Raw genomic sequence first — 20,543 nt, 5'->3', positions numbered from 1 at the left:
GGCCCGGCCCTCCCCGCCCCCCGCCGGGGCAGCGCCCGCCGGGGAGGGTCCGCTCCGCGCCCCCCGGGGCTCCTCCCGCGCCCCGGCCCCGCCGCCCGGCCCGGCTCGTCCCGGGGGGCACCCTGCCGCCGGCAGCGCGGCCGAGGGGACACCGGGGCAGGCGCTTGGGGGGCGCCCCCGCCGGTTTGGGCCCCCCCGCGGGGTCCCCGGGCTCCCCTGCGGCTGGAGGTGTTTCTCTGGGGTGAGGGGGGGTGCGGTGGGGGGTCCCGCGGGGGTGGGGGTATTTGTAAAAGCGGCGGCTGCGCTGCGCCGGGCGTCCCCGCAGGGGCCGGGGTGGGTCACGGTGGGCAGCGCCGCGCTACGGGGCTGTGGGGGGAGCCTGGGACGACCGGGCGCGGGGGGCCGTGCGGGATTCGCGGGGGGCGGTGCGGGGGCGGCGAGGGATGCGCGGGGGGGTGCGGGATGCGCGGGGGGCGGTGCGGGGGCGGCGAGGGATGCGCGGCGGGGTGCGGGATGCACGGGGGGCGGTGCGGGCTGCGCGGGGAGCGGCGGCGCAGGACACGCAGAGCAGGATGAGTGAGAGCGGAGCTGGGCTGGGGCTGGGCACCGGGGCTGGGCAGAGCAGGAGCGAGGCACCAGGAAAGGGCTGTGCTTCCTCCCGGCCCTGACAGCCGGCTCCGGGCCGGTACCTGCAATTTCTGTTTATTCAATTTGCTTTAAAAACTGCCGAAAGGAGGTTGTGGCCCCCAGACTCCCCTACCCCCCTCTGCAGCCACAAGCGCCCGGTGCTGGGGGTGACCCCGAGCGCTCGGAGCGGGACAGGCCCCATTGTGGTCACTTAGGCCTGTCACGTGCAGCACTCCGCAGGACCTTTCTCTGTGTTCTACAAGCTCTGGTAACACATCAAAATACGCTTCTAGTTGCACTGTGGGTTACGGGATGCTCAGAGTTCTCTGCCGACGCCTTGGCCCCTGCTCTGAAGCAAGCCCCAGGCTGCGCAGGCAGGGACCCCCGGCACAGAGCAGCGGGGTCCCACGGCAGCTCGGGAGCTGGTCCCTGCTGGTGTCTGCAAAGGTGAGCCGGAGCTTAAGCTCAGCCGATGAAGGCATTGCATCGGAGTGCTAGGACCTATGCCAATTCTATCAGAACTGTAAGTCCCAAGGCTGTGAGCATCAGGAGTGATGAGGGCACTTGATGGAATCATCTGGACACTTAGAAATGCCCAAAGTCTCCCTTCAGGCCACAGGGAAAATGGGGAAGGGCAAGGAATCAAGCCACGTTCTCCCAGCTTGCACTCATTCTCCTTGCAGGTGGAAAGGAAGGAAGAGGAGGAAAGAAAGGGGAATAAACAATGGAAGAAATTAAATACCAACAGCAAATTGTTAATTTTCCAGCCCTGTCTTTCTTGAACTTGGACACTGCTAAACACCGTGGATGTATCAGGTACCCCACCTCCTCTGAGTCTGCACACTCGCTTTGAGCACTGGAGTTGCTACAGCAGTTCAGTGGAAAAGTCACCCCTGATGTCAGTCATTAATAGGAGAGCATCGCCAATATGCATCCGAGCGTCTGTCAGCAGAAAGGAAAGTCGGGAGGATTTGTCCCTTCTATATTCTGAGGGTGTCAGTTCAGTCCTCTCTGGCTAAGAGCAGGAATTAGAGACAGGTCTACCTAGAGACCGTAACTTCCAAGGGCATGATTTGATTTTGGAGCTGAGTGGCATCTGGCTTATTTCTCCAGAGAGCTTATGAATGACCAGACCACAGATAAAAACAAAAGATGAATGGGGTTGCACCCCTTATACTCACAGGCGGTAGGGATGGGGGACCCACAGAGATGTTTTTAGACAGGGACTCAGCTGACAGCTGCCTCTTCACTCGCTCCTGGGGTGCACGGCGCTGATGCTTGAGTCCTAACGGTGGAGGAGCGCGGAGGAGCGCGGAGGAGCTCTTCTCAGGAGAAGAGCAGGGACAGAGCGTGGAGGCTGTTGCGCAAGGGCTGCTTTGGTAGCAGCCCAGGTAGTTCAGGAGATTACGTGAGGTCTTATAGCCACTGTGAGGCACCTGCTGGTGAGCAATTGTTCCCTGCATTGCTTATCTATGGCTGTGGGAGGTGACTCTTACTCTTGGAAAGCTGGAATTTCCTGCTGTGTTTATTTTTAATCCCTTAGATGCTCCTGTGAGACTGGAAGTATCCCTAGAAGACAGGAATTAAGACCTTTCCCTTCCAACTGTAGCTTTTTGTGAAACGTACAATCTGCTAGGGATTGTTTTCCTGTTCAGGACCAGTTTATCAATAAAATCTGAGAGATTTGTTATTGTGTTTGTAAACTTTTCAGTTGAGATCAGCTCTCATGATGTGTTTGCACAACACCTGGCGCAGCTTGGCTTTGATCTCAGCTGCAGTACTAATGTGCAGGTACCGTTATTCAGCATTTAATACATTTGTAATTACCTTCCCAGCTTTCAGAAATAATATTCCAAAATGTATGCGGTGCTGTTTTTGTGGGAGCAAATTACCTGGGGAAACTTCTGAAAAATAAATGTAACAGTCCTTGTCAGTTAAGAGCCAGATTTTGGTGCTGTTGTATCTATTCAGTACTATAAGGGTGCATACATGTACAGTAACTTGTAAATATATTATTGTAAATAGTTAGCTGCCTTTCATAATTTTGTTTTTGGTGTCTTTTGACAAAGAGGCTCACAAACCTCTGGGAGCCTTTACCAAGTGTTTAAGGAGAGTGTCAACTGGCTACTGAAACCAGTAGCCAAGTTACAGCTCAGCTACCAGGTACAGGATTAGTGTAGGAGTTACTGAGTAAAATTTGCAGGCTAGGGTTATGAGGGCAAGCAGAATGGTCACTTCTGAGCTTTTATGCAATTGCTTAGAATCTATGAAATGACTCGAGATTTTTAACAATAGAAATGAGCTGGAAACTAGAGCTTTGCCAAGGGTCAGTGTAATAAATGTCTTCTATGATGAATGGCAACAGAATCAGCTGTGATATTCATCATTCATGAACTGTGCTGGTTAGTACAAGCTGAGGACTGGGAGAAGGGAAGGACTGTCATCACCGTCGCCTACTGGGGATCAAGTCATTTGTCCAAGATCATGCAGGAAATTAAAAAAGACAGGGTGTCCCAAAGGTACAGATCAGTAGTTTAAAAATAATTTTTCCTATCTGCTAATCTTTAGATATTCATAATAGCCAAAAGTAAAAAAAAAAAAAAAAAAAAGGAAAAAAAAAAGTAAAAGAGAGAGTGTCAATGTCTTAGCAACATGCCATCCTGCGATGCATTTGGTTCCATTGTGCAGAGTATTAATTTTAAGAGGGGCTGTATCTTAGGAGGGAGAGGCTGGAGCAAGATCCCTTCATGCCACTTGAACATCTTTTTCATATGGAACTGGCTTTGAATAAGGATTGTAAAATTATTGCTTAAAAAGTTGGAAGCTTCTTAAAGGGTCTTTATAATCACAGAGCAGCAGCCAGCCACCCCTCTTTTTCATCCCTAGCCAGGGCTGTTGTTTGGTCCAAATCCAAATCCTGCTGACTTTATTCATAGCATTGCAGCGCACTCAGTGAACAGTCACATGCAAATCACTTCTTAGGCTGGCATGAAAAAAAAGATTGTTTCATCCTCCATCCTCCTCTCGCGGTGCTGGCCAGCCCTCACAGGAGCTCCACTGAGGTGCTTCAGTGGAAAGGCCTGAGGAAAGGCAGCGCCTGGAGGGAGCGGCTGTGAGCTGGCCAGTTATCCCCTGCACCTCTCCCTTAGGACATCCCTTGCAGCATCCCTTCTCCACGGCCACAAACCCATAGCGATGCACCTGGCAGGGTTCAGCCTGTGCGACTGAGTTGTCAACGCACATCGGCTCGTCTTAGCACGTGGGGCTGGTGCCACCCCCGCCAGGGAGAGAAGAGGGAATTCTCCTTCCACGCGCTTTATCTGAACATGAGGACAGGTCAATGACTGGCTTTCTGAATGGACTTCTTTTAAACTACAACAGAATTGAAATTTTCACATGAAAGTATACTTTTTTCTAATCTTTTAGATCAGATAAGAAAGAAACATAACTCTGGAAACGTTTCTTTCAACAAAACCAATAAAACACTAGCACATTTTAGTTAGAAAGCAAAAAAAAAAATTTGCTGAGTTTTTCATCCTGTTTCTCCTACCCTCCACCATTTTAGTACAGATCCCTTAGTCTCACCCCACCAACCTCCCAGCCCGTTTAACTCATTTGCTTACACAAAATTAATGGAAATTAATCTGGAAAAATACGTAAATGTAGTATCGACCCCAATTCTCTACCCAGTAACAAAGATCTTGTGTGTGAATAAAACCCGTTACCAGTCCCCTGGTTGTGTACACGTGAGTACATTCATTTCTAGAGATCTTCCACTAGTAGCATTTGGCAGCGATCGGGCAGACTTTTCCAGCAGGACAGAGCCAGTGCGGGAGGGCAGCTGGGCAGGTGGTGCTGTGTCTGCAAAGCTTGCCTTAGCTCGTTGTGGGAGCCCACCATCACGAGCAATCCCATGGAGGAAAAGACAGGGGTCAGGCTGCACAGGGGGGCCGTGTTGGCACCATCACTGAAAGGGCGGTCAAGCCCTGGAACAGGCAGCCCGGGGAGGTGGTGGGGTCACCATCCCTGGAGGTGTTTTAAAAAACATGTAGATGTGGTGCTTAGGGTCGTGGTTTAGCGGTGGGCTTGGCGGTGCTGGGGTAACGGTTGGACTCGATGATCTTAAAGGTCTTGTCCAACCTAAATGGTTCTGTGATGCTACGATCCGTCCCTGCAGCTGACCTAGCGAACAGCTGGCTGAGTTTAAAGGCAGTTGTTGTAGCACAGTTGCTTTGAAATACTGTTGTCGTATCATTCTCTTGGCTGGAGGAGAATTTGTTTTTTCCTCAAGAATCCTGTGATTAAGGCACACCACAGGAAAAGCTGTCATCTTTAATTCCTGTCACTCTGGCTGTAGGAGACAGTTCTCGCGGGGAAGTCCCTGTTAGAGACAGCAATGGGAACCTTAAGAAACCTGCCAAGAAAACTCACCCATGCAGCTGTACCAGACTGCCACAGCTTAGCTTTACCATGATTATATGCAAATAATTCCTTTCACATCCCTAAATATAGTTGGAAAGCAATGGAGAACAAGGCTTGAAATCAACCCTCCAAGCATGTAAGAAAATGTAATCAATGGCAGAAAGAAGGGCCATAGCCATCAGGAAAGTTAGATTAATACTTCCCATCTACATTTCTTGCTTTGCTAACATAAAATGTGTTTGAAATCACAACAGATTTTGTTGGAAAAAAAAAGGTTTCATTTAATTTTAATGTTTCAACTGAAAAACAGATATGATGAGTGTTTCAGTTAGAGGTGAATGAATGGGGGTAGGGAATCCAGGAAACAAATACAGTTTCTCCCTTTTTTGTGTTAGAATATTTTGAAAAACTTATTTTAGTGTTTTTTTAAAAAAAGAAATATTTTTCTTAGTTTTCATTTTTCAAGAAATGTTACCTTATCTTTTCCAGTCCTTTCTCATTATTATCGGTGTCTGCTTCTATAACAAAACCTCACTCAAAGCAACAAATGCGGTTCTATATACAATGTGCATGTAGGGTTCAATACTTTGTGTAAAGGTAGCTGGTAAACTCTGAAGGTCCACAGACTCCCTATGGCAAAAATTCATCACACAGAACTGCAGGAGTAGGATAAGAAACAATGGATCAAATGTTCCCCCCCTCCCCAGAAGTGACAAAGGATAATTTTTACTTAAAAAACCCAAAAAACCTCACGTTTACAAAAAAAAAAAAAAAAAGCCATCAGAAAAAAAAAGACTACTACTCAAAAATGACTATTTACAATCTGTGAACCAGATATTAATTTACTCTAGTTCCACTGAATTAATTACTTGTACCCATAGACAACCTGACCAGGAATTTGTATTACTCAAGTCTACTTTAACAAAATTAAATATCTACCTCTTCTCAAGTGGAGAGTCACAAAGTAACAACAATTTCCCTGGTGATTTGCTGCGAAAGTTGAAGTTTCCTACACTTTGGCATCTCATGAAATTAAGAAATTCCTTGCACACACAAACATCAAGATTCACACCTGAGCAATACAACTTGTCCTCCCAGGAACAGAAGAGCATGCTGCAGAGAACAGGCAAGCTACATTACTTACAGTGCAGGAAAGCTCAGGACACATGCACACCTCTACACCAGAGAGGTTGTTCTCGTTTGGTATCAGATAAAACCCAAAGGATGAATAAAAGAAAGAAGGGAAGGTCAAGACTAATCCTTGTCCCATCAAATCAACGCAAACTGCTTTTGTGTTCAACGAGTCAGAAGTTCACCCAAGGTTTTCGAACAGTGACATCCTCCAGTGGGGCAGTGAGGCCAGCTGTGAACAATAACAAGACCTGGACACAAATTTTGCAAAAGACAACCATTTTTTTAAAAGGAAAAAATAAGAAGGCTCTAAAATACTTAATAAAAAAAAAAAGGGGGGGGGGGGAAGAAAAATGGGGCGGGGGGGGAAGCGCCTTTAGAAACAGAGCAGAATGGCTCAAAGCAAAGCGAGTTTGGTAGTGGATAAAGCACAGTGCCATTGACCTTGGAAGTCAGTCGAAAACCAAGGCTCACACATCTGGACACGGGTCTCTGGTGAAATGAAGTGGGTAACCTCGGCTCAGTTTGGGGGTTTGTGGTGTGTGTGCGTGATAGTAACAGCATGATAGACCCTTCTTATGGGAAGCTCTGAAATGAGTGGGGGGAAAAGAGGGTCCTGATAGAAATCCTTCCAGATTAGGGACTGCCAGGCAATCCAGTGTGAATGCAGAGGTTTGCTAGCAGAGGGCAGTGTTTCATGCTAATAGTGCTAAGCAAGGGCTCGTTCTTGAAGTGAATGAATGCCTGGAAGAGGGTTATAATGTCACTGTTGGCGTTGAGAATCCTTGGGGGAGGTCGGCTGCAGTTTGAGTCCCTGGAGAGTTCTGCTGCTGTGGGTTCCCTTAAACAAGACCTTCATTTGGCAGCGTTTTGAAGGCACCGGAACGCCAGATATTGCCCCAAGCATTGTTCCTAGAGAAGTTGGTCCATAGCTAGAAGTCAGAGCTCCTTTTATACAGGATGGAGGAGTCATCTCAGTGGAGGTAGGTAGGTTGATTCCATCGGTACCAAGATCTGTTTGCAACACAGGGAATAAGAGCTACAATTGCCATGTTGTTCACAGTTTCCCTTTGACATTAAAATCATTATTCCATTTGTAACCTTTCTTTGACTTGGCAGGCAGCGAGTGACCCTTTGCTCCTATAGGAAACTCATACCAAACCCCTTGGCTTTCTAAGCAACGTCTTGCATTGTGCTCGTGATTTCACACACTACCTGGCTGTTGGACTTCCTCCATGTGAGAGGAGGTCTGATTCGTGGCACAGGACAATCCGTGACTCAGAAAGCCCAGCAGCTATGGGGAACGCCCTCTGCTCTCTGCTGCCTTCTACTAACAGCATCCTTGATGCGATGCAGCAGAAACTACAAACGCAGAGAGGCCTGAGCAGCACAGACAGTGGCAGAGGCATGTTCAGTGTAATAACCAGAAGGGCTCTGAGCCCGTATGCGTGGCTTGGTGCTGTTGTAGCATCTAAAGGCAGGGCAGAGGAAAATCTTTCTTCTTGTTTCATCTGCCTCTGTGGAATAGTTACCCTGCAGCAGAGCTCTCTGGGTGGCACTGCAGGAGAGAAAACTGGCTGTGGAGGGGCTTATCCAAGCAGAAACAGCAAAATAAGCCTTCCTCTGCTTCCTCCACACAGGGACCTAGTTTAGGACAGTCCTTATGGCCAGTGTTTTTATTCAGATTTTGGTTGGTTTGGGTTTTTTTTTCCCTTTCTTTACCCAGTGTGGTTTTTTTAGCCAAAACTTGATTTACTATTTGAGTAGAAAAATAGCCATATCCCAAGAAGCTTCAGGTTAGATGCAAAGGTTCATGTAAGAACATGCCACTGCATAGCTCCACATCGCTGGAGTCTCTAAGGGCTTGCGGATTCTTCTCTAGGGCCCCATCACTTTTCTCCCAAGCCCTCCAATGCCCTTGCCAAGGAGCAAGCTGTGGCCCCCACTGCCTTACCCTGAAGAGTTGAAACCAGAAGAGTTCATCGCAGCTTTGGAGTTGCTCTGGGCTGTGGCGGGGCTGCTGGCATGCAGTGCACTGCCAGGGGAGGAGGGCCTGCTGGAATTCCCTGGGGAACACGATGATGTTACTGTGTGGCAGAGAAAGCAGAGTAAGACTGGGATCTCCTTCTCCTGCCTAGAACAGCCCAAGCCCAAACACTTCCACCGTATCTCGTGCCCATCCTGCTGCTCATCTGAGTCACTGCCCTGCAGCACCGAGCAGAATCCGTGCCCCAGCACAGAGGGGGTGCTGGGGGTCCCCAGGGCTGCGCTCTCGGTGATTACTGTGATTCGCGCTTCTTGAAGGAGACCTGACAATGTTCGGCTGAAGACGTGAAGTAACCCACCCCCAAGCACTCCTGCTGTTTGGCTTCTAGGTGTGCCTGGCTCCCAAACCTGAACACTCCAGTAAAATTTGCCCAGGATTAACCTGGGAATGTTATCATGCCCAGGAAGCTTTCCATGGCTTCGTTCCAGCCAAGAGAAAGACTCGGCTGTTCTTATCCCCGTACACTAACGTGGGGATACTTTCCCTGGCCAAACCCAAGGGTCTTAATAAGAGTGGCCTGCAAACGTGACCTAGACACCAAGTAGTCAGAGAGCCAAAGCAGAGGAAGGAAGGAAGGAATGGTGAGTGAGAGGTTCCTCACGGCTTACCAGTCCCAGGCATGGTGCTATGCACTGGATTGACGGAGAGGGGCCCCAAGGACCCTGAGGTAGAGACCTAGAGAGAAACAGAAGCAAACAGTAAGCAGTTGGCACTATGAGGACATAGATCACAAAATGCCACTCCTTTCACATTCCCTTCAGAGTGTGCTCGCTCCCGGGCAGACTTCTTGTCTACATCTGAGGCTCCCACAGATATTTCTATTCATATTCCAGTGTGGAAGCACCATTCTCAAATCCAGGGCCAGGGAAAGGAACCAGAATGAGTGTTACATGTGCCCAACGCTCTCTTTATAGGTCTAAATCCTATATGGATTAGATCACCTATGGAAAGACCTGAAATTATCAAATGCAAGCCAAACTTTCTTGGAGTCCTGAGACCCAGTGGGTAGGAGCCACTGTCCTTTGGGTGTTTCAGACTGGATGTTCTCAATCTGAAACTTCCCAGTTCACTCTGGTCTTGGGCACAAATAATCCCTTTTCCTTTAGGGAGTTCTTGATGGGTGAGAATTCTCAGGTGACTATTACTAATTTGGTGGCTGCAATCAAAGCGAGCCAGGGGCATTTGTTGTTCCACTGTGATACTTTAACTAAAAGCAACACATTGTTCAGAATGACTGATGAGCAAAGGCATACTTTGTACAATGCATCACAGGAAAATTATTCACCAAAGCGGCTGCCTTAAAAATTCATGGCTTGCAAGCAGCATTTTGTGCTTGTGACTGTAGATCAAGTCTGTTGTGCAACAAGTGACCAAACTTCTTATGATGTTTTCCTGCCTTCTGATGGATAATTCCAAAACCCAAAAGATTTCAAGATAAAATATTGCTTTCAAATGCATACGCTCCCTCCCACTCACATGTGCTCCAGCGTTAACACCACCGTAGGGAGGTTCCTGCCACTTTTATAGGTGGCAGCAACTAAGCAACTATTAAGTAGCAGAAATGCAACGTTGGCTTATTATCCACAGTAGCCACTGACAGTAGATAACAAGGACACACTGTCACCAACTCTCACAACAGTTTCTGTTTTCCTCATCCTTCCTGGCACTGAAAATGCGCCTGCCCAAATGTGAATGTACAAGATGAGAGAAGGACAATTAGCACTACTGAAGCGTATTCTGCATTTCTGCACAGATGTAAACCAAACAGATATGTAAATGGTTACCATTAGGTTTCAGAGTTAACAACTAAATTAACATGAGTGGATGTAATTCTTATTCCATGGAATGCTGATTCCTCCTCCATTAACTTAGGAAAGCTTTGGTTTACCATTCTCAGGATGAAAAGGTTTGGGATAGCACCCCTATTTGGATAAATTATCCTACAATTAAACTGATCGGTACCTTCTAGGAAACTTGTATTTTCTTTCTGTTGCTGTCATTAATAGAATAAAAATAAATGTTCTGTAAGTGTGGGCATGAGATTCCAATCAAGTTGGGATGCTGAGCACATGCCTGGTCCGTGGCTGGCCCAGCTGCCTCCCTGCACACTGCTGCAGGTGTGGTCCCCCACCGGACGGTGGAGTGGGCTTGCCAGCATCTCAGGGACTTGTGTGTACAAGGAAATGTCCTGTCCTGTTTCCTTTCCCAGCAAGCCCCGCTGCATCCCCCCACCCTTTTCTCTTCTTGTCTGGGATGGCATGTAGGATGTCATCCTTAATCCAAAGTCTCTCACCAGTCTGGAATTGTAGATAGGTGATTTAATGGGGGATGGCATCGGGCAGCTGATCCGCTTTTCCTTCTGGCGCCGGTTGCAGAACCAGACCCGAACCACCTCCTTTTCCATGGAGAGCTGCTCTGCTATCAAGGATATCTCCTCTGAACTGGGCTTGGGGTTCTGCTGAGAAAGGGCAGGAGGTTAAAGAAAGCCCTGGCGAGCCGTAACTCACAGCATCAGTGCGTGCTTCTGCTGCTGGAAGGGCAGAGGACAGGGGTGGCGTTGGCTGTAAACTGAGGAAGGGAGAAAATTTCCTTCCAAGACAAAGGGTAAATATTTGGTGAGAGATTATGTTCTATGAACCAGAAAGTGCTTCTGATTCAACACCAAATCTCATGGAATCAGTGGGGGATGAGTCACCTACCTGGCCCTGTTATTGCATAAAGCACCATGCTTTTTGATCTTAACAGCACCCTAAATCATTGCTTGGGGGAAGCTAATGGCTGGTGGTCTTCTTATCACTACACAGGAGACACAAGCTCGGGGTGCTGTTTGTACGCCTACCTGCGCCATCCCAGAAAAGCCATTTCTTCTGTTTCTTCCTCCATCCCTCATTCATAAAGGGAAATAATAGCACCTAGCCTTTCTTCTGAGTCACTTACTTTCTGGTGCATTCGACAGCTCTAAGGGTTTTGACCTGAGCTGGAGACTTGAGGGTCAAAACCACCTAGCATGGATGCCAAGACAGTCTTCCCATTACAAAGAATGCCTCATACTAGCTAAAACCTAAGGTACTCATAACGATCTGATAAAGACTGTCTTTTGTTCGCATTAACAGTCTTAGGAGGAAATTTTGATATGATCAGATATGAGGGAGAAACCAAGAAAAAATGAGAGCTGGTCAAAACCAGTTTTGATGAAAAATTTCTGATGCATAATTTAGTCCTACCTATTTAAAGCTCTGTTTGCTCTCTGCAGTGATTTTTCTTGAAAATTCTGAAGCTTAAAAAGTAAAAGGCTCCACTTCGGAAATGATTCAGCAGCAATATCTGGAGCAACTAGTTCTGTGGTCTCCCGAGACCCACTTAATGGGGCACCTGCTCTGTAGGGCACCACGGCCTCACGGGTCCCCTGCCCGCGCCTGCAACTTGCAAAGAGCAGCGGTGGGTGCAGGGGGTGGGCTTCCCCTACGGCGCTGAGCAGTGGGCAGCGATGGGCAGGTGTGGTGATGGAATTGTCATTCCTTTAAAACAACATTTACCAAGGAAATAATTGGGTCTGATTTCTTTGCTTTTGACGCTTTTCCTGCTAACCCCTTCAAGCATTTTTTTAACCTGCTGTCAAAACAAACAAGGAGATCTCTTTCCGAGGGCTCAGTGCTGATATGACCTAGAAAATGCCAAACCCGGAGAGAGTTCACAACACACTGAAAGATTTTCCCCTCACATCTTGAAATCTTTTCTCCAGCGTGGAGCGAATGTTGGTCTCAATGCTGGTTCGCTTCTTTCTTTTCCGTCCAAACATCTCATTCACTGAGGGGTAGGAGTTGGGAGTGCTCATGGAAGAATCCAAAGGAGCAGATTCTGGGGAAAGAGGGAGGCAAGAGAGATATGCAAGAAAATAACAAATTATTTCCATTCCTAGATCCTTTCTGGGAACCATGGCACCTCCTAAAGTAAGGAAAATGTCCCTACATTGTGGACCCTTCCTCTGAGGATGATTAAAATTGCTCCAGCAATTCATCATGATCTTGTCCAAATCATCAATGATCTTGTCCAAATCAGGAAAGAAGTAAGAGTGCTAAAATTTCAATCAACACTATTTTTCCTTTTTCTAGCTTGATTTCCAGCCTGCTTTGATGTGGAACACACATTTTCTAATGATTTAATTTCACACAGTTGAAGATGTTGACTTACATCACTTGGATCGAGCCTCATAGAGCTGAAGCACCTGACGTGATACATTGACCGACGTGCGATGCCTGAAGGGCTGAGCGAAGCACACGAGACTGGTGGCATTGCTGCAGTGGTTCGCAGCCAGCAGAGGACACCAGCCCAATCCTGCTGCTGCTGGGGATTCCCCTTGCGGTGATATCTTCCTTTTCTAATTATAGCTCGTGGGCTAATCGCTGAGGACTTTAGAAGTCCCTTCCTATTCTTTCCAGTTTACACAGGGAGGGACCAAATGGACCGGGGTGAAATGATCTGCCCCAGGCCATGCAACAGAGCAAGAGGCAGTGCAGGAAGGGACTGCCCCAGACACAGAATTGCAATTCCCATATTGCCAGGGAGAAAGGACAGATGCGGTTTGCCGCTGAGGTGGCTATGCAGCCTGCTGTGTGATCCAGTCTGGGATCTGAGAGGCCTTAGCTCCAGCTCCATATTTCCTGGCTTTTATTGGAGGCTCCCTGGATGGATCCTCTTGTCCTGGCCAAGACTGGTGGCATTTCTGCACGTCATGTCACCTACCTGCATCACTCAGCCACTTCTCCAGCAGGGGTTTGAGCTTGCACATATTCTTAAAGCTCAGGTTGAGAGCCTCAAAGCGGGAAATGGTGGTCTGGCTGAAATCATTGCCATAGAGCTTCCCCATGGCAAGTCCAACGTCACCCTGCCAGAGAAGATCCAAATCACAACATGAGCTCAGAAAAGCCCCTCACAGCTTCCTGCTCTCAGACCACCTCTCAAGTTGCTTCCAGAATAGGCTCAGCCTTGTTCCCACGACCTGCCTTCCAGAGAAAGTGTGACTTCCCTTCCCACGGGAATTTGCCCCACGCCCCCTGAGCCTCTGTGTATTGGAGCAGTTGTGATAATGAGGTCGTGGTAATGAAGTATTAGGAAGGGGTTATCTCTTCATGTGTTTGGAAGAGGATGCTCCAAAGCAAGCCAGACTGTACCTACTCCAGCCCTTCCTCCATCTGTGCCTCTGCCACGACGTCCCCCAGCCCCACATGTCCACACCACAAGCAACACCGCCCTGACCATGGACGAGGCTGCTCACCTGCGTGAACCCCAGTTTGATCCGCCTTTGTTTGAAAGTCTTGGCAAACTTTTCCAGCTCCTCCAGGTCACTGGGTTCCTCAGATGCCCCTGACGGAGTTAGGTGCTTTGCCACTTGCAAGTGCTGGGGTACATCCAAGTGGGGTTCAACTGATGAGCCAGGGAGTCCAGAACGGCCCACAGCCTGTTAAAACCGCAGCAAAGACGCACAGAGTCACACCACCAGGGAAGTACGCTGCTCCCTCTGCCATCTGCCCTTAACGAAGCAGCGCTTTTGTAGATGGGTGCTTCTCAGGGTGGGACGGCGCGTTGGAGTGCACGTTGAGGCAAGTTACCTGTGATGCCAGGCTGGGTCCCGGCTGGGAGAGGAGAAGGCTGCCCTGTTGCTGAGGGAAGGAGAGGAGGTTTGGCTGCAAAGCTGAGGAGAGAAAGAGACACGTGTGATCAGAGCAGCTCCTGCACCAGCACGCGGGCAGCTGGGCATTGCTGCGCAGGGCAGGCTGGCGAAGCGCCGAGGGACGAGGTTCGTTAGCTGTCTTTCAAAATAGCAGCATTTCAGCCCTTACAAATGTGGATGGCTCTGAGCTAGAGTAAGAGAAAGTAAAGGTTCTTTTCATGGCTTTTTAGCCTGAAAGGGATTATTACAATAATGATACAGGTAAAATATCTCATCCATTGATCCCCGCATGTAGCTCGTTAACCTAAGGCTGGACTAGGGCAGAGACAATTTACGTAGACATCTAACTTTGATTTTACACACCAAGAAGCAGAGAATTTACTACATCCTTAGTGGTGATCTCCCTCAGTGCTTAATCGTTGTAGCTGCTAAAGAAAATGTGTGTCTTATTTCCAACATAAGCTTTTCTGACTCCAACTTTCAGCCACTTGATCTCATTAAAAAAAATCCTGATCCTACAGTTAATCTCATGAGCCTCTCCACTCTGCTTTCTACTATACATTTCATTTTTGAAGTTCATTTCGAAGCCATCTGACCCTTTCTTTTCCACGCTACTGTATTTCAAATAAATTGAATTTCTTTCCGAATATATAAACTGGCATGAAATGATGAAAAGAAAAAGAAGGAAAAATCTATAAAACTAACAAAAACTCGTATTTATGGGGACTGCGTAATTATTTAGTTGACAAACTGCCAAGTCCAAGCCTATACCTCTTACAGGAAACGTCCTAAAGGATTAAGTAGTGACCAAAGCAGTGTAGCTTCTTAGAACCTTAGTTATGTTCTTCAAGCCTGTTGTGGGTGAAGCCTATAGAATTTAGTGAGGATTTATAACCTTTCTTGAAACAGTCAATATATTCTATTGATTATAAATGACAATTACAGGGAAAACTGTAGAAATTTATGGATTTCTGCAAAAAAAAAAAGGAAAAAATATTATCTCCAGAATCAATCATTCCCCCACCTCTCCCTCTTTCTGTCTTTCCTTTTTTAATTTAGATCTGAATGTGCAGGCTCCCATTTATTTATTTAGATTGGTGCTTCAATAAGCCTCCTCTAATGCTGGAACAACTTTGAATTTCAAATGCAGGCTGGTAATGAGGTGCACATTTTTAACAGTGAAGGTAATTAATCACTGGAATGGCTTGCCTAGGGACACGGCAGATGCTCTGTCATTTGGAGTCTTTAAAATCATGATTGAACACCTTTGCGAAAGCTAAGCTCTAGCTCAAAAGAAAATTATGGACTGGATTCAGGAATCACCGGTTTGACAGCTGGTGAGACCGAGGCTGTGTTTTTGTAAGATGAAGATTTCAGCAGCAATATTTTGGCTGACAGTATCCCAGCATCTACCTGGCCTCTTGCTTCCACCTTTATGGCACAGAGCTCTCCCCCCCTGTCGAAATCCGCCAGCGCTAGCTGTTTGAAGGGCTGTGCGATGAATCACATCAGGGCACAATCAAGCAGACCTGGGAACTTATCTAGCTTAAAGCCAGCTTTAAAACACAGACACCAAAGCAGAATACGTGCGCTCTTGGGATGGTTAAGCCCACAGCCAAGTCCCTTCGGCCATGAAATCCATGAACTGATGTGCCCAGCAGTCAGAACTCAGGAACCATTGCGAGTGTTCCCATGGTGACTTCAGGGACAACTTCAGGAAGAGTTTGTGCATCTCTTCGGTATGACGAACACTTCACCTGTATCTGCACCAAACAACTAATTCCACAAAACCAAACTATGCCTTCACTTCCACTCCCCAGGGGCTGTGCACGCACATGGCAAAGCATCGTTAAAACTTGGCAGTCATCTATTCAAATGGAAGTGCTCTTGCACAACAAGACAGTTACCGGCCAGAATATCCAGACTTGGTAAAGACTGGAACCAAAAGGGGTCACAGCCAAACAAGTGGCCATCTGTTGGAGGGGTTACAGATGCCAAGGGAAGTCACTGAACAGAAGAAACTCTATGCAAGGAACCAAGTTCTGTTTTGCAGTATAATGGGTTTCCTAGTGCACACGAATAAAGGCAGGCGGTAGGCAATGGATTATCCTGATCCTGCCATTTAAAAAAAAAACTAAATTCTAGATTATTGGTAAGTATACACAGAGTAGTTTCTTCATGCATCATTCAGCATCACTTGGCAGAGAGAAGAGTTTATACACCATCAATGGGAAATAGGTTTCACATTTGCCTACAATACAGGTTTTCTTTTGGAGAGTCTTTGCCAGCAGGTTCAAGCTACAGATATTTTAAGGTTTTAATTCTGAATAATTCTGATAGAGTCCCAGCACAGGGACCTCTGTGCTGGACTCTATCGAGAATGTGAGCAAAGAACCCGAGTCCCTTTGCATCTGGATCAGAGCCTGTGTTTGTCTGTCCACAAGCAGCGTAAAACGTCATCCATGGCATGCCTGTATCCCCGTCACTGGAGAAATGCCATAACAAATATCGGCCATAAAGACAGAAAGTTTGGTCCTCAGTCCTTTCATCCCTTTCGTGGAGCTGATCACACTGTGTTTCAGAAGTAGTTAGACCTCCTGTCCTCTCCATGGCTTGGAGCGAGATTTGGGAACAACCACTGGCGTTCCCGAACCTCTCGGCTCTCATCCCTGGGTTGCTCCTGGCTAGGTTAGACTGTCCCGGTGCCAGCACAGCTCTTCCACCAGAGCAGCTCGGCTCCTTCTCTGGATTTACTCTCCCTCAGCTCCAGCTCTCCCGTTTTCTGGAAGCCCTGCGGGGGCTGAAAGCCAGGCGGGTGCTAGCCCCGGTTTCAGAGGTGGGATCCCACCAGGCCCCAAGGTGGCACTCTTGGCCAGCACAAGCCACAGGTGCCAGGAGCATCTCCGGAGCGGGATCAGCACCCCGGGTGTGGGAACCAGCACGGGGGGAGGTGGGTGGAAATGCAGCTGGTAACAGCAGGGAAACAGACACTGTCACGCCGGGAAAACTTTAACGGAGAACATGAAAGCAACAGACATGAGAATGTTTTTCCTCGATATGCATCTGCTTATAGCAATGCCCCTTTCAGCTCTTCTTGCTCTTACCTTGTTGCCCAGCCTGAGACTGAGACAGAAGAAACTGGGGAACTGACTGCATGTGACCGGGAAGCAATACAAGCTGCTGCAGGGTGTGAAGAGAGCTCATATCCTACAGGGAAAAAAAAACATAAGGAAAAACAAAACTGAGAGATGTCTGCTCTTCACACAGCATCACCTCTCCCACAAAGCTTCCTTGCTCTTTTATACCATCCTTGACCCCAGTCACACTCTCCACTTAGCTGCCAACACACCGGAATAGGGTAATTCATGCACTGCAGAGCTACAGACCCAGACATACTCTGGGATCTGAAGTTTTCAGCTGTATAAGAAGAATTCTGTGCTCACACACAGGCATCGGCATGGAGAACTGTCTACTTTTATCTGAAAAAGTTAATTCTTGCCAATGACAATTTTGAGGCACTGGCAATCAAAACCTAGCTGTTAGAAGTAACAGTGAAACCTCTTGGATTTCAGTTTCTTCCAGCAAATGTATTTTGAGAAAGTGAACTCCCTAAAATTACACAGGCAAGTGCAGCTGACGATCCCATCTCACAGACACGGAGAGCCTGCTCTCCGCAGAAGGCCAGTGTCCCAGCCAGCCGTGTGCTGAGGTGGGAAAGAAGCGATTCCCCACAGCGCCTGATGCTCTGCACCAACAGCAAAGGCATTGCAGCGAACACAGTGAGCGGCTCCGCGAAGGTTTCCTGTTCTTTGCCACGTACTGCCAGGAATTCCCCACCCTGCACTAAGCAGGACAGGCAACAGGTACTGGGAGAGCAGGATTACATCCTGGTGTTCTTTCATAGTGCTGGGGTCCAAACCCCACATCTTTTGTTGGGATTAGGGGCTAAGAGTTTGCATTTACTTGGGATAGACACACACATAAAAAAAGCCCCAGTAAGACCAACTGTCTGTAGAGGTATATTTTTAAAGGAATTTGTTACTCAATAAGATGAGCTCTTCGAGCTTCTCAAGAACTGTTTTGAAGCTTTGGGGAAATTAGACAATCCCCGAATTGTGTAGGGATCTCAATACCCCACGAGAGAATGAGGGAAAAGATTACTGAGCAGCTGTGTGGCCTTCTGGTATCTAACTCCCACTAGAACTTAACAAGAGCTAAGCGCTAAACTCCAATTTTTTACCTTAGAAAAGAAAAATTCCCTCAAGGAATTAATATCTTCTCTGGTATAAATCAGATTGAGGCAACATATTCAAGGATGGTCGTACTGATTCAGACCAATTGTTAATCTAGCCTAGAATCTGATCTCCAACAGTGGCATTAACCAGATGTTCATGGAAGGGGAAGGACCAGGCTGAGCATGTCTGACACTTCCCCTTGGTGGTGTCTCAGCCTCCAATTATTTTCAATTCAAGGGGTTTCCTGAGTTTAGTGTGGTTTGTCTACTTAGTAGACAAACTTGAAGGAAAGTCTGTCTACTTAGTAGACCCTTGAAGGAAATCTCTTCCAAGTACGTGTCCAGCCTCCCTTTGAACCCATGTAAAACTTTTTACAGAAAAGTAAGAGGTGAAGTGGGAAGCTGACTTTTGCCAACACAGAGCCACTTTTCCAATTCAGTGTCCATCATACCTTTGAGTCTGCTTTTGCCACTGTCAAAAGGCACACGTAATCTGGCCAGTGTCTCAAACCCAGCCTCTTCAAAGCTCCACTAACCGGTGCCAGCTCAGATTTCTGGATCTCTGAAGCAGCGAAATCACTTACCCCTGCGATTTGGCTGCCAGGCATCATTGATGATCCCTGCACAAGGTGACCTGACCTAGGGGGGATTGTAGATTGCAAGGAGTCGCTGAGGTCTTCGGTTTTAATCTGAAAAAGAGCAAAGTAACTGTTAGCATCAGGGAGCAGAGATAAGGGGCACCAGGAGGCGTGGGGTGGCTGGGAGTCTGAGGGGCTGGAGGGGTTGGCAGGGCTCCTTTCGGGGAAAAGTGAAGAGGTCAGGACCCACTGCTTCCCCCCTGGCTTTGCGGAACGGCGTGGTCATTCCCCGCTTCTGCTCTCCAGGCCATAACGCAGACATAGTTTTTCTGCTCTGCCAAGCCAAGGGGAGGCTTGCAGTTTGCTCAGTTAAAACACATTAATTAAAAAACTTTAGGAAGTAACTAAGTTTTAGTGACTTAGCAAGGTTTAAAGCATACGAGTGCTTTCCTCAGACAAAACACTGAGGCATTTTGTGGAGTTATAAGGAAGACACGAAGCAATTCTTTATAGATCACAGAGTGCAACCCTGTGGTGGGGTTGGCTATAGAGAGCCTCCCATTTCGTTCTGCAGGTACCAGAGCAGGGTACAAGGGGATGGGAAAAGAAAGGTCACGAAGCAGAAGACCTCAAAAAGTAGTGTACTCTTCCAGAGTTGAAAATGCAGCACCCCGGGCACCAAATGTATTTGCTCAGCTTCTGCCAGAAAGCAACAAGGATTTGTACTCGTCTGGTGAGGAGAAATCTGCTTCCTCAGCTAGAACAAGCCGTGGAAAAAAGAACTGGAAAACTTCACAGGTGTCAACCCTCTGTCCAGTGGTCATTTTGATCTACTTTCATGTTCAAGGAAGATTCAAAAAAATCATGATTTCTGAGTCCACATCCTTGAGAGAAGAATTTACCTGAGAACCAGAACTGAATCCTTGTTTCTGGTTTGTTCCATAGTCTCCATGTTGATTTCAAGCATTGTTACTCCATTAAAAACAAACAAAACCCAAAAAAACCAACCCCCAAAACTACCCAAAAACCAAACACACATCCCCAAAAAACCCAAGCAAACAAAAAGTCCCCCCAAAAAACTGTTACCTGACTTTGTACCAGCTGAAATCCTTTGGTAAGGCTGACTGGGACAGGAGAGAGGGGAACCCGGTTGGGGAGATTTTAGAAGTTTTTAGGTTAATTCCTGAAAGCTGTATGAGGGGTCTCTATGCGCAGGTGCCATGCACAGGAGACAGAAAAGTCATACCGAGCTCCTATAACACATTTTCTCTATGAGAAGATCCAAGCAAAGAACTTCCAAACTTAGGCTCAAATTTTTCCTAAGCACAAGAATGCCTGGAACCAGGCTCACACCATGAGTCCCATTCCTCACCTAAACCTTTCTAGCGCACCAAGAGGCTCCAGTTTCCACCAACTAGAAAAACCAGGAGGACATCAGAAAGGACAGGTCCTGAAAACCCTGTCCACAGGCTCAGCATTGCGGATTCACTCTGACTAGCGGGGCTGAACTCCAGCATCTCCCACCACATCCCTCCCGAGCCCAGCACCCTGCAGAAGACAAGCAGGGTCGCGCTTGCCGGGGTTTTGCAGGGCTGATGGGGACCTCGGGTCATACAACCTCCAACCAGCAGAGGGGGACAAGAAATTCACCTTTTAAAAACGATGGCCCAAGCCAATATTTTTGGTCGAGGGAGGTTTGATTTCAATTTGACTAAAGCAAACAAATACACGTATCTCCACCGGGGCAGGAGAAAAGGAGAAAATAGGATCACAAAGAGGCTTGCAGCTGCAGCGCAGGGAGCTGGCCCTTAACGTTAACCTCTGCATTTTGGA

General features: G+C 47.6%; 1 protein-coding gene across 1 annotated transcript; it reads right to left on the bottom strand.

The window, feature by feature from the left end:
* Positions 1 to 474: 474 nt before the first annotated feature.
* On the bottom strand, positions 475 to 18,980 carry POU2F3 (POU class 2 homeobox 3; the record flags this gene model as incomplete). The annotated part of the gene is made up of 10 exons (XM_080366983.1): positions 475 to 7,194; positions 8,135 to 8,267; positions 8,836 to 8,902; positions 10,521 to 10,682; positions 11,949 to 12,085; positions 12,971 to 13,112; positions 13,503 to 13,685; positions 13,837 to 13,919; positions 17,003 to 17,105; positions 18,717 to 18,980. Coding segments are annotated over 10 exons (1,314 nt in total), but the record flags the coding sequence as incomplete, so codon positions are not given.
* Between the last annotated feature and the right edge of the window lie 1,563 nt (positions 18,981 to 20,543).

This window comes from Falco punctatus, assembly GCF_963210335.1.
Source record: "Falco punctatus genome assembly, chromosome: 16".
NCBI classification, from domain to species: Eukaryota; Metazoa; Chordata; class Aves; order Falconiformes; family Falconidae; genus Falco; species Falco punctatus.
This window is presented reverse-complemented; position numbering and strand designations above follow the sequence as displayed.